Source organism: Sapajus apella, unplaced genomic scaffold, assembly GCF_009761245.1.
Source record: "Sapajus apella isolate SASKATOON/1434 unplaced genomic scaffold, GSC_monkey_1.0 scaffold34, whole genome shotgun sequence".
Classification (NCBI taxonomy): Eukaryota; Metazoa; Chordata; class Mammalia; order Primates; family Cebidae; genus Sapajus; species Sapajus apella.
Genome location: NW_022436974.1, coordinates 291,428 through 304,055, shown reverse-complemented (window position 1 = coordinate 304,055; position 12,628 = coordinate 291,428). Strand labels below are relative to the sequence as shown.

The window sequence follows — 12,628 nt, the reverse complement described above, 5'->3', positions numbered from 1 at the left end:
CTGCTAAAGTATTTTCCAGAAAAGTATTATTTAAAATTTTTCTAGTAGTATATGTCTAATGGTGTATGTCAACTTGAGGTAGAATCTTTTCTTTTCATATTTGCTATAGACAAAAAAGTATTATATTAGTTTTGACTTCTATACCTTTCATTAATATTATGCTTAACTGCTTTTCTATGTATTTTTTTGTGAACTATCTCTTTGTACTTTTTTCAAAGAAATTTTTGAAATTTTCTTACTGATGTTTGCAAATTCTTTAGCTATCAAGGACTCTAATTCTTAAATGAGTTGAAGATGTTTTCACTACTTTACTATTTGCATGTTATTTTACTTATATTGTATTTTCACATACGTTTTAATTTTTATTTGTTCATCTAACAAGTGATTGTTGAGAGCTAATTTTCAGCTTATAGGTAGCTACTGGATATACAGGTTGAATATCCCTAATCCAAATATTTCAAAATCAAAAATGCTCCAAAATCCAAAACTTTTTGAGCACTGACATGATAGCTCAAATGGAAAATTTCACACCTGATTTTGTCTGATGGATCACAGCCAAAACACAGGCTCATACCACACAGTTTCTTCAGCATCCCCAAGGGGAAAAAAAGATCCTCTCAATCCTCTTCAGCTGTGCTATATCGTTTCCATCCACACCCAGATTCCCCCATGTAAGCATGCTCACAAGGAGTAATAAAATGGTACATGTACCAATGGCAGATTCCCCATGAGGCCCCACAGGGGGCCAAGACCTACATGCATTACTCACTGTATTTTTTTTTTTTTTTTGCTTTTTCTCTACTTTGTGATGTAAAGATATTGTTGAAAATATCAAAAAGACCTGAAGATACCCCTGTGGGTAGCAGTGATAAGAAAAAGAGGAAACATTTCTGTTTATTAATAGCCCAGAAAGTAAAACTGTTAGAGAAACTATACCAGCAATGTAATTATAAAATGTCATATAGGAAAGGATGGTGTTGGAAGGACCACAATATATGACCTGAAGAAACGGAAGGATAACTGTTGAAGTTCTGTTCTGGAAGAGATGAACAGAAGTTAATGTAGGATGTAAAAACACTGCATAAAGTTAAAAATGAACATTTCAGTTGTGAGGTGGAAGAGTGGATCCATCAGCGCTGCAGTGAACACATGCCACTTAATGGTATGCTGATCATGAAACAAGCAAAGATCTATCATGATGAACTGAAAATTGAAGGAAACTATGAATATTCAACAGGCTGGTTATAGAAATTTAAGATACAGCATTACATAGCATTATTTTTAAAGATTTGTGGTGATCAAGCATCACTAATTACAAAGTGGCAGAGAAATTCACTGAAGAGTTTGCCAAGGTCATTGCTGATGAAAATCTGATACCAAAACAAGTATATGTTGCTGATGAACCATCACTGTTTTGGTGGTTACACAAGGAAGACATTGACTGTAGGTGATGAGACAAGTCCCTACAAGAATTAAGAATAACAGAATAGGCTGGGCACGGTGGCTAACACCTGTAATCCCAGCACTTTGGGAGGCTAAGGTGGATGGATCACAAGGTCAGGAGATCAAGACCATCCTGGCTAATACGGTGAAACCCCGTCTGTACTAAAAATATAAAAAATTAGCCAGGCATGGTGGCACACACCTGTAGTCCCAACTACTCAGGAGGCTGAAGCAGGAGAATCGCTTGAACCTGTGAAGCGGAGGTTGCAGTGAGCCACGATTGCAACAGTGCACTCCAGCATGAAGACAGAGCAAGACTCGGTCTCCAAAAAATAAATAGAATAACTGCTGGGATGTGCTAATGACTCAGTCACGCCTAAGCGTAAACTTGCTATGATAGGCAAAAGCTTGTGTCCTCAGTTTTCAAGGAGTGAATTTCTTACCAGTCCATTAATATGCTAACAAAAGGGCTTGGATCAGCAGGGACATCTTTTCTGATTGGTTTCACAAACATTTTATATCAAGGAAGCTGGATTGAATGATGACTGCAAGATTTTGTTATTCTTTGACAACTGTTCTGTTCATCCTCCAGCTATAATTCTCATCAAAAATAATGTTTATGCCATGTGCTTTCCCCCAAATGTTACTTCATTAATTCAGCCATGTGACCAGAGTATCCTTAGATGAAGAGTAAATATACATAAACAGTTTCTTGAACAGCACGCCTGCAACAATGAACAGAGGTATGGGTGTAGAAGGTTTTTGAAGCGAGTTTAGCATGAAGGATGCCATACATGCTGTTGTAAATACTTGGAACACAGGGACTAAAGACACAATTGTGCATTCCTGGCCCAGTCTCTGGCCTGCAACTATGTTCAGTAACAGTGAACAAGGTAGTGACTGAAGGATTCCGTATGTCAAGTGAGGAAAAAATGATGTCTGATCTCACTACATAAGCAAAAAATATACCTTCAGAGTCCATAGTAAACTGGAAGAAGTGGATACAAAGAAGTTATTAACATTGATAATAAGATTCCAGGGGTTTTCATTGACCAATGGTGAAATAGCCAAAAGAACTCTGAAGCTGATTATGGTTTTTTTTTTTTTTTTTTTTTTTTTTTGAGACTGAGTTTCGCTTTTGTTACCCAGGCTGGAGTGCAATGGCGCAATCTCGGCTCACCGCAACCTCCGCCTCCTGGGTTCAGGCAATTCTCCTGCCTCAGCCTCCTGAGTAGCTGGGATTACAGGCACGCGCCACCATGCCCAGCTAATTTTTTGTAGTTTTAGTAGAGACGGGGTTTCACCATGTTAACCAGGATGGTCTCGATCTCTTGACCTCGTGATCCACCCGTCTCGGCCTCCCAAAGTGCTGGGATTACAGGCGTGAGCCACCGCGCCTGGCCGCTGATTATGTTAATAGTGATAATGACATTGTTATCACTGCAAAAAAAAAAAAAAGGTGCCAATTGACAATATGATGAAAATTGTGTGATGGGTATATTGAACAACAAGAGCAGTGTACACACATAGCAACAAGAAATTATGCCGTTCATAAAATCAAGGAGAGGCTTCTAAGACAAAAAAAATTGTAAATGAGGCAGAAGACTCTAGAAGAAACATATTTTAAAGTCATCTAGCAGAATATTTCCTCATCCCTAGAGGACCTACTTTTTAGCGCCTCAGCTGTTTCTGATATTTCTTCTCACCTAAAAAAATAAAATACAGTGTACAATAACCATTTGATCAAAATGTAGCATAATACCTAAGATTGGAACCCTGTCATTGTTCCTTGTTGCTGTTGTTGAACAGCTGACAGGTATTCTGGTGATATTACTATGCTGCTTAGTTGCCCTGAACACATTATTTTCTCACTGTATAAATGATACATCATATTTTTTTACTGTTAAGTACTTATGTGTGAATAGGTGTAAGAACATTATTGCTTATCAGTAGCATATAAATTTGGAGTCAGGAATAACAGTGATCCAAACAACCACAAATCATCCACATAGGTTGCTGATACAGCAATGTCTTTGCTTTCTGATGGTTCAGTATAAACAAACTTCATTTCGTGGACAAAATTATTTAAAATATTATATAAAATTACTTGCAAGTGTGTGTATAAGGTGTATATGAAACATAAATGAGTTTCACGATTTTTTTTTCTTTTTTGAGGCGGAGTCTCACTCTATCACCCAGGCTGGAGTGCAGTGGCACAGTCTCAGCTCATTGCAACATCTGCCTCCCAAGTTCAAGCGATTCTCCTGCCTCAGCCTCCCAATTAGCTGGGATTACAGGCATGTGGCACCACACCTGGCTAATTTTTGTATTTTTAGTAGAGACAAGGCTTCACCATGTTGGCCAGGCTGGTCTTGAACTCCTGACCTCAGGTGATCCACTGACCTCGACCTCCCAAAGTGTTGGCATTACAGGTGTGAGCCATTGCACACAGCTGAGTTTCATGTTTAAACTTAGGTCTCATCACTAACACATCTCATATATATGCAAATATCCAAAACTCTAAAAAAATCCAAAATCTGAAACACATCTAGTCCCAAACATTTTGGATAAGGAATACTCAACATTTACAATAATGAACAAAATATACAAAAGTATTGCTCTTCAGAAATGTAAAGTCTATTGAGGAAGACTTGCTTTAAATAAACGTTTTAGTCTTTTCTTACTGATTTCTCCATTACTTTTAAACTTTGTCAAAGAACTTTCCCAATATAGAAATTTAGAAACATTTGTTTCATTTTCTTCTGGGTTGCTTTAATTAATGGATTGATTCCTTAAATTTGTCTTTAATTTCTTCAGAATTTGTTTAAACAAACAGTGGGAAATAAAACTCCAAATTGACTTTTTTTTTTTTTTTTTTTTTTTTTTTTTTTTAAATGGAGTGTGTCACCCAGGCTGAAGCACAGTGGCACAATCTCAGCTCACTGCAACCTCCATCTCCGGGTTCAAGTAATTCTCCTGCCTCAGCTTCCCAAGTAGCTGGAATTACAGGCGCTCGCAATAACACCTGGCTAATTTTTATATTTTTAGTACAGACAGGGTTTCACCATGTTAGCCAGTCTGGTCTCAAATTCCTGACCTCAAGTGATCCTCCTGCCTCAGCCTCCCAAAATGCTGGGATTATAGACATGGGCCACTGCATCCAGCCCAAATTGATTATTTTATAAGCAACAACTAATTTGTAAAATCATCTTTCTCTTCTGTCAAGTCTTTGATGCTTCTTTGATCACATGTTCTTATATCTAATTGGGTCTGTTTCTAGGATGTTAGTTCTGCTCAGCTGATCATAAAAGTTTCTAATTTTCCTTAAGTTTTCTTCTCTTTTATTTATAATTCATTATAATTGATATCATCTCCTTCATCTTCTTTTTGTACTACCAATGAATAACAAGCATATGACAAAAACTATCTACATTACCTATTTTTTTCTTTAGTTCAAGTAATACTCTGGGAATTTTTATTAACTCACTGCCATCATTTTGAATATTCTTTTTTTAAAAAATGAAGGATGGGAAAATGCTAGATAGAGGATCCTGATAAATAAAATCAAAGTAGCAGATATTTACTGGGATTCTGTTTGTAATATGAACACATACAGACAGTTAAGCATGTATAAGTATATTTAAGTATGCACAAGGGCTGATCTTAAAGACAAAAGGGGATCAAAGGATAATTTATGTAAGTTTCTATAGTTTCAGATAGTACTTCTGAGTTTTTGATGGCTGAAAACTTAGTGAAAGCATCAGCGCCTGAGGATGAGATCCTGACTGTCAGGAATAGCAAACAGATACAGAAATCAAATCTGCCTTTAAATAAAACTCAGCAATTCAACATCTGCACAGTATCAGCTGAAGAACAGAAGATTCTAGAGTCCCTTAATGATCTCAATGAAAGACTATATTGTAAGTATGGAAGAACACCTCTTGTAAGAAATATTGCATTTTGCACTTAGACAATTTAAACTTTAATTTAAAAAGTGAAAAGAAAAATACAAAATGTATTCATATTACCAACTAATTAATTGAGTGCATAACAATTCAGAATACAGTAGAATACTATTTCAAGTATGCCATATCATTTGTGATGATGTCAACTTCTTTGGCAGATTTATCTGTATTTTAGAAATATATGAATAGACTTCTGTTTCTGCCATGGACAGGCTACGTGTCTATACTGACCATCCATCAAAACAACCGTAGATTCTTAAGTATTTTTAAAACCTGCAATATAGTGATGAGCTAGTAAGAATGTAAGAAATTCTTGAGACCAATAACGAAATGTAGATAAGAACTCAGAAAGATAAGGAGAGTGCTGCAGCTAGCTTTTGTCCTGAGGGTATTTAACTCATAGAGTGAAATTGAACTTTGTTTTTCATGGCCTCATAATAAAAAGGGAACAGGCCTACTCAAGATGAGTAGTCTCACAGAAGATCCTTCCACCATAAAGCTGGGCCACCCAAAGAGCTGTGCACCACACATATATACACAGAGGAGGCAGCATAGGGAGAGGGAAATTTTTTCTTTAAAAAAAAAAAAAAAAAAATTGCATTTTTTTAAACTTCAGTATTGAGCAGGTGACAGAGGAAAAATGATCCCTGAGAATGTAGAATCACAGTCTAGTACAAGTTTCACTAATTTACAGCCCATACTCATATTACCTGAGTAGTTCTTAGGCTCTCAAGCAAAGAATTTAATTTAGTATGATCCCAAACTGGTAGTATTCCAAAACATTTGGGAAAAGTACATTTATATATCTTCTGGACCTATATCCGGTCCTCAAAAGAATTACCACAAGTGAAATCCAAAGAAAATGAGCAGCCCACACCAAAAAAATAAAAGTAAATAACTTAATCCATAAGGAAAAAGGCACCAGGAAAAAAAAAAAGTCAAAAGAATCCACAGGCAGAATAAAAAGACCCAGAAAGGATTTAGATAATGAAATTACCAGGCACAAACTATAAATAACTATACTTATATGCTCTAAAGTTGTCAGAAATGAGCTTTAAAATGCAGAAATGCAGTCATTTTTAAACTTGAAACATGCAAGGAATAAGAAACTCTAAAGAGAGCAAACAGATGTGAAAAGGTGCCCAAATAGAATGCCTGCAAATTGAAAATACAATAATTGAAACACAGAATTCAGTAGATGAATTCAAGATTACAGACATCTGAAGAAAGAATTAGTAAACTAGAATATGAATCAAAGAAATTTATCCACAATATATTTTAGATAAAGAGATAGAAAATACCATATAGAGCTTAAAAGACACAAAAGAGTAGGCCAGGCGTGGTGGCTCATGCCTGTAATCCAAGCACTTTGGAGGCCAAGACAGGCGGATCACCTTAGGTTGGGAGTTCAAGACCAGCCTGACCAACATGGTAAAACCCCATCTTTAACAAAAAGAAAAAAAAAGACACAAAAGAGTAAATAAAAAGGTCTGAAAGGCCAGAGACAATATCTAAAGTGATCATGGTTGACAACTTTTTCAATTTGTTGAACATTACCAACCTACAGATTCAACAGCCCAACACATTTCAGAGTTTTATGAAATGACCACTAAGATACATCACAGTTAATTTTAATCAGCAACGAAAAAGGCAGAAAACCATGAAAAAAATCAGGAGATATCGACAGTGTGTCCAATGTGCTGAGAGAAAGTAACTCTCAAATTTAACACCTTCTTAACATGAAAATGTCTCTCAAGAAGGAAGGTGAATTAAAAATATGTTCAGACAAAAACCAAGAGACTTTGTTAACAGCAGACTTACTGAAGGAAATTCAAACTACACTTCACCAGACAGAAAGTGCAGTTAACCTCAGATGGACAGTATGAGTGAGTAAATTTCAACAAACTTTGCATAAAACAATAAATATAATAAAGTAGTATATGTTTCAAAGAGAAAAAGCTTAGAATGAAAATACCTATCAATAATAATATGCAAGTTGGGAGGGCATAAATGAAGTTAAAGTATACTAGGATATTTGTTAGGGAATTGTTTAAAGTCATAGATGAATTTTAGATATTGATAATTGAAGTATGGCTGTGATAATTACTAGAGTCACAACTAAAGGACTAGAAATGTAAGATACAACATCTAAACTGGTAGAGAAGGGAAAGTGGTATGTAAAAACTGACAAATCAATCAGAAATAAAGCAACAGAGGAGAGAAAAATAAACATAGAAGAAATACTATAAAATTATATGTACAAATATATTTATAATACCTGTAAATGTAATAACCGCTACAATTAAAAGAGGTTGTTAAATGGAACTTTACATTGAAAGTATATTTTGTTTATAAACAATACATTTAAAACATAAGAATATTAAAAAACTCAAAGCAAAAAAAAATGGAAAAGGTATGCCAAGCAAGTTCTAACCAAAGGAAAGCTGGGTTGATTCACTTTTAAGTAGAAAGGTTTATTAGACATAAAAAAAGAACACTTTATGATGAGCAAAGTTTTAATTCAGAAGAAATACGTAAGATTTTTGTATGTACTTAAGAACATAGCCTCAAAATATATAAAATATTTTTAACCATGATGAGTGATTTTAACATGCCATTGTCAGTAATTGATAGAACAAATAGATTTTTAAAAACAAATAGATGTATAAAAATTGAATATGATTAACAAACCTGATCAGAGGGACACGTTCTTTGTAAGTACACATACAACCTTTATAAAATGAACCATATATAAGACCATAAAACAAACCTTAACACATTTCAAAGATTGGAGTCACACAGACCACATCCTCTAACCACAATGCAATTTACCTAAAATCTAAACAAAAGATAATTATTAAGAAACATATTTCTAAATAAAACATGATTCTGAAGAAAAAAACATCATAATAGGAATTTTTAAATATTTAGATGTGAACAATAATAGAAATGTTTTATGTATCTATCAGGGTTTCTCCACCTCAGCACCGCTGATATTTTGAGCTAGATAATTCCTTATTTATTGTGGGGGACTGTCTAGTGCATTGTAACGTGTTCAGCAGCATTTCTGGCCTCTACTCACTAGATGCCATAACACTTCCCTATCATGACAATCAAGTACTCCCAGACATTACCAAATTTCCCCTGGGTGGCAAAAATCACCTGTGGCTCAGAGCCACACACATACTATATGTCTGTGTTTTGTGTGTGTGGATTCTATTTCTGCCTAAAATGTAGAAGGCCAGAATGTATCAATCCTTTTCTAAGAACAATAAAAGATAAATGACAAAAGTATAACTTTCCTTGAGCCAATGACAGAGCTGAGGTCACATCACAACCAAGTGGTCTAGCATCCAAGGAAACACAGAAACATCTAAAGAGAGACAGGTCGTGAATATTTTCTCACCCATGGGAGAATATGAGAGAGAGAAGTGTAAAGTTCCATACAAGTTGATATTAGAAATTCTGTTTAAATTTTCAACAAATTGCTAAAAGATGAATGAGGACTACAATGAGGATGTAGAACCTCTGGGAGCCATAGGCACAAAGGAATTTCACACCTACTCAGATTCTTCTCCATGGATCTACACTGAGTGTTCATGAGAAAAACTGGAGGCAGAGCAGGAGACAAGAGAAATGCTTTCTCAATAGTGCAGGCCTGACAAAGGGCAGCAGCCATTGCTGTAGGAAAGGCATGAAGTCCCCCCGCCCCGCCCGCCATGCAGAACCGTTCCCCCTGCAGTATAAAGACCATCAGGGACAGAGGAAGCATACCTTGTTAATTGCTCTCAAGGCACAGGTGAAGAGTTAGTGAGCATAGGGAAAAAGTAAAGGAAAAAAGTCTCTACCCCTGGGAGAGGGGTAAGAAACATTTCTGGACCAAAACCATTAGAGGTATCCTACTGTTGGAGGAGGGGTCTAAAATGCTCTTGCACAAAACCTGCCAAAGATACAGGGCAAAGTTAACTGTCATGGGAAGGAGGAGCAGGAAAAAGGGAGGGCACATAAGGTCTGCTTAAGATTGAGCCTGGACCAGGACAAGAGAAAAATTACCCTACTTGCCCACTACCAGACCAACAAGTACCAAGTAACAAATAACAGAAATCTGCTACTGGGAGACGGGCAAGAGCATAGAGAGATATCCCTTCTACTGTGTCCCCATGCAGGAAGGCTAAAATATGAGGACAGAACAGGAACATTTCAAGGGGCGGGGTGACTCTCCAAGACCCCTGCATAAGTACAAAATAACACCAAAGGAATTTGAAGTTAGTAATGTACTGTAGTTGGCTACAGCAACAACAAAACCCAAATACACTCAAGGAGGCTGAGGCAGGCAGATCGCTTGAGCCCAGGAGTTTGAGACCAGCTAAGCAACATAGTGAAACCCTGTCTCTACAAAAAATTCAAAAAAAAAAATTAGCCAGACACGGTGGCACATGTCCATGGTCCCAGGTACTCCAGAGGCTGAGGTGGGAGGATAACCTGTGCCCAGGGAGGTCAAGGCTGCAGTGAGCCGTGTTCATGCCACTGCATTCCAGCTTGTGCAACAGAGAACCTATCTCACAAAAAAAAAAAAAAAAAAAAGGCAGCTCAAATTCCCCCTACAAAGTTTTTAAACATCTATACATACATACTACATACACACATACACTCCAATGACCTAGCAGAAGTGGATATACTCATTTCCAGACACAAATAATATCTACTTCCGTTCCCAGTATTCCAAAAGTCATATCCAGCATTCAGTCAAAAATTATGAGACATACAGAAAGAGTAATAGAAAAAAAACTATCAAGGGACAAAGTAATCAATGAGATACAAAGATGATCAAGATGTTAGAACTATCAGACAGGTTATTTAAATAGCTATGACTAATATGTTAAAGGTTATAGTGGGAAAGATGAATAACATGAGAGAGACAACATACATGAACAGATGGAGAATTTCAGCAGAGAGATGAAAACTATAAGAGACAGGTATGTGAGAAAGAAAAGTACTATAACAGAAATGGAAAATGTTATATATGTGTTCACTATTAGACTCAAGACACTGCTGAGGAATCAGTGAATTTGAATACAGGTCAATAGAAATTTTCCAAACTGAAACAGCAAGAGAAAAAACATAAAGAATATAAACTACAGCTACACAATGTTCATTGATGAATCTAAAAATTTATAATTTGGGGCAAAAACAATGTAAATCACAGGAGAATAAAGACAGTACAATTATATTTATGTGAAGTCTAAAAACAGGTAAAAATACTATTTTGCATCCTTGCAAAATAATATGTGCTAAAATGATAAACAAAGCAGTATAGTGGGTTAATTACCTCTTTGGGTGAGGGAAGGGAATGAAATCCATAGAGCATTGTGGAGGCAGGAAGGGACAGGAAGCTTCTAAGGTAGTGATAACGTTCAAATTTCTTAATCTAGGTGGTTACACAGACAGTAGCTTTATAATTGTTAATTAAAATATGCAAATATGTTTTAAATACTCTTTTTAAATTAAAACCAAATTTTAAAATAATATATTAATAAAAAGTAGGGAGCTACAATTATGAAAGAAACAGGGAACTAAGGCTATGAGTTTAAGATGTAAAATTATGCAGATAAAGATTTAAAAATTTAAGTCAATAATTGGAGAATTTTTTAAATTTTTGTTTGATACATCTTCATATTTAAATGCTTCATGTAAAAGATTCTGCCTGAATTATTTTTCTTTTGCTCAGATGCTTGCTATTATATAAACAAAAATCTAAAAATTGAAAAGGCAACCAAAATTACTCAATTTTTTATGCCTCAATAACTAAATAAACATCTCATTTTTACAGAGTGGCTCCAAGGATGAAATTAACTTTTCTTTTATTAAAAAAAGAGAAAGGAAAAATAAAACATAACATTTGAATGAAGATTGTTATAAAATAATCAAAGTACAAGGAATTCTCTTTTATCAACATAAACTTTATGTAATTGTTTCTAATCAAATTACCTTCATTTTTGGTTCTAATAGAAGCATAAAGACTATTTCTGGGGGTGATAGGAAAAAAGGCTGTTATTCAATTTTGAATATTTTGATACATCAGAATTTAATATTTGATTCTTTAGTCATTCTTCTATTTCAATATATGTAACTACATTATTTTGGTATTATGGTATAATTATTTCAGATGTTCAAGAAAACATTTGCAAAAACCCATCCATCAAAAATGCTTTACAAATAATACCACTTCTGGTAAGTACTTGAAGAAGCTCTTTTTTTCTTGTTTTAGGAAACTTCTGATCTTATATACATATCAATACAGGTAAGAACCCCATGTTAATATTAATGTTTCTTGGGATTGGTTTATAGAGGTTTTCTCCCAATCAGCTTTTTATTATAAGACTGTTCATTAGAATTATGCAAATATTTTCTCATTTTAAAAAATTTAAAGGTTAGAATATTAAGTTTTTTTAACTTTTAGGTTCAGGGGTACATGTGCAGCTTTGATAAGTAGGTAAATTGCATATCACAGGGGTTTGACATACAGATTATTTCATCACCCATGTAATAAGCAGAGTACCCAATAGGTAGTTTCTCAATCCTCTCCCTCCTCCTACCTGTCATGGCCTCAAGTGGGCCTCAGTGTCTGTTATGCCCTTCTTTGTATTCATCTGTACTCAAAGTTCAGCCCCCACTTAGAAGTGAGAACATGTGGTATTTGGTTTTCTGTTCCTGTATTAGTTTAAGATTATGGCCTTAGGTCCATTCATATTGCTGCAAAAGACATAATCTTGTTGTTTTTTTATGGCTGCATAGTATTCCATGGTATATATGTACCATATTTTCTTTATCCAGTTTACCTTTGATGGGCATTTAGGTCGATTTCATGTCTTTGTGAATAGTGCTGCAATGAACATACCCCTGCATGTCTTTATGATAGAAGGATTTGCATTCCTTCAGGGTGTATACCCAATAATGGGATTGCTGGGTTGAATGATACTTCTATTTTAAGTTCTTTAAGAAATTGCCACACTGCTTTTCACAATGACTGAACTAATTTGCATTCCCACCGCCAGTGTATAAGTATTCCCTTTTTTCTGCAACCTTGCCAGTATCTGCTATTTTTTGACTTTTTAGTAATAGCCATTCTGACTTGTGTGAGACACTATCTCATTGTGGTTTTGATTTGCATTTTTCAAACAATTAGTGATTTTGAGCTTTTTTCCATATACTTGTTGGCC

General features: G+C 35.3%; 1 protein-coding gene and 1 long non-coding RNA gene across 8 annotated transcripts in view; one reads left to right on the top strand and one right to left on the bottom strand.

The window, feature by feature from the left end:
* The window catches only part of CEP126 (centrosomal protein 126), a 100,490-nt gene that overhangs the window by 62,618 nt on the left and 25,244 nt on the right, over nt 1-12,628 (top strand). For 4 of the 7 annotated variants that reach the window (XR_004274240.1, XM_032295697.1, XM_032295695.1 and 1 more), the window contains 2 exons: nt 5,145-5,363; nt 11,575-11,639. Coding sequence is in view for 6 of the 7 variants with exons in the window: in XM_032295697.1 (XP_032151588.1) it covers nt 5,145-5,363; nt 11,575-11,639 (284 nt within the window). In the remaining variant the exon portion in view is untranslated. The remainder of the gene's footprint in view (nt 1-5,144; nt 5,364-11,574; nt 11,640-12,628) is intronic. The other 3 variants (XM_032295700.1, XM_032295698.1, XM_032295696.1) reach the window with 1 other exon arrangement.
* Nucleotides 1,121-11,599, bottom strand: LOC116563141. The gene is made up of 3 exons (XR_004274242.1): nt 11,589-11,599; nt 1,458-1,463; nt 1,121-1,220 (listed from the first exon to the last, which is right to left on the bottom strand). It is a non-coding gene; the product is annotated as an uncharacterized LOC116563141 (long non-coding RNA).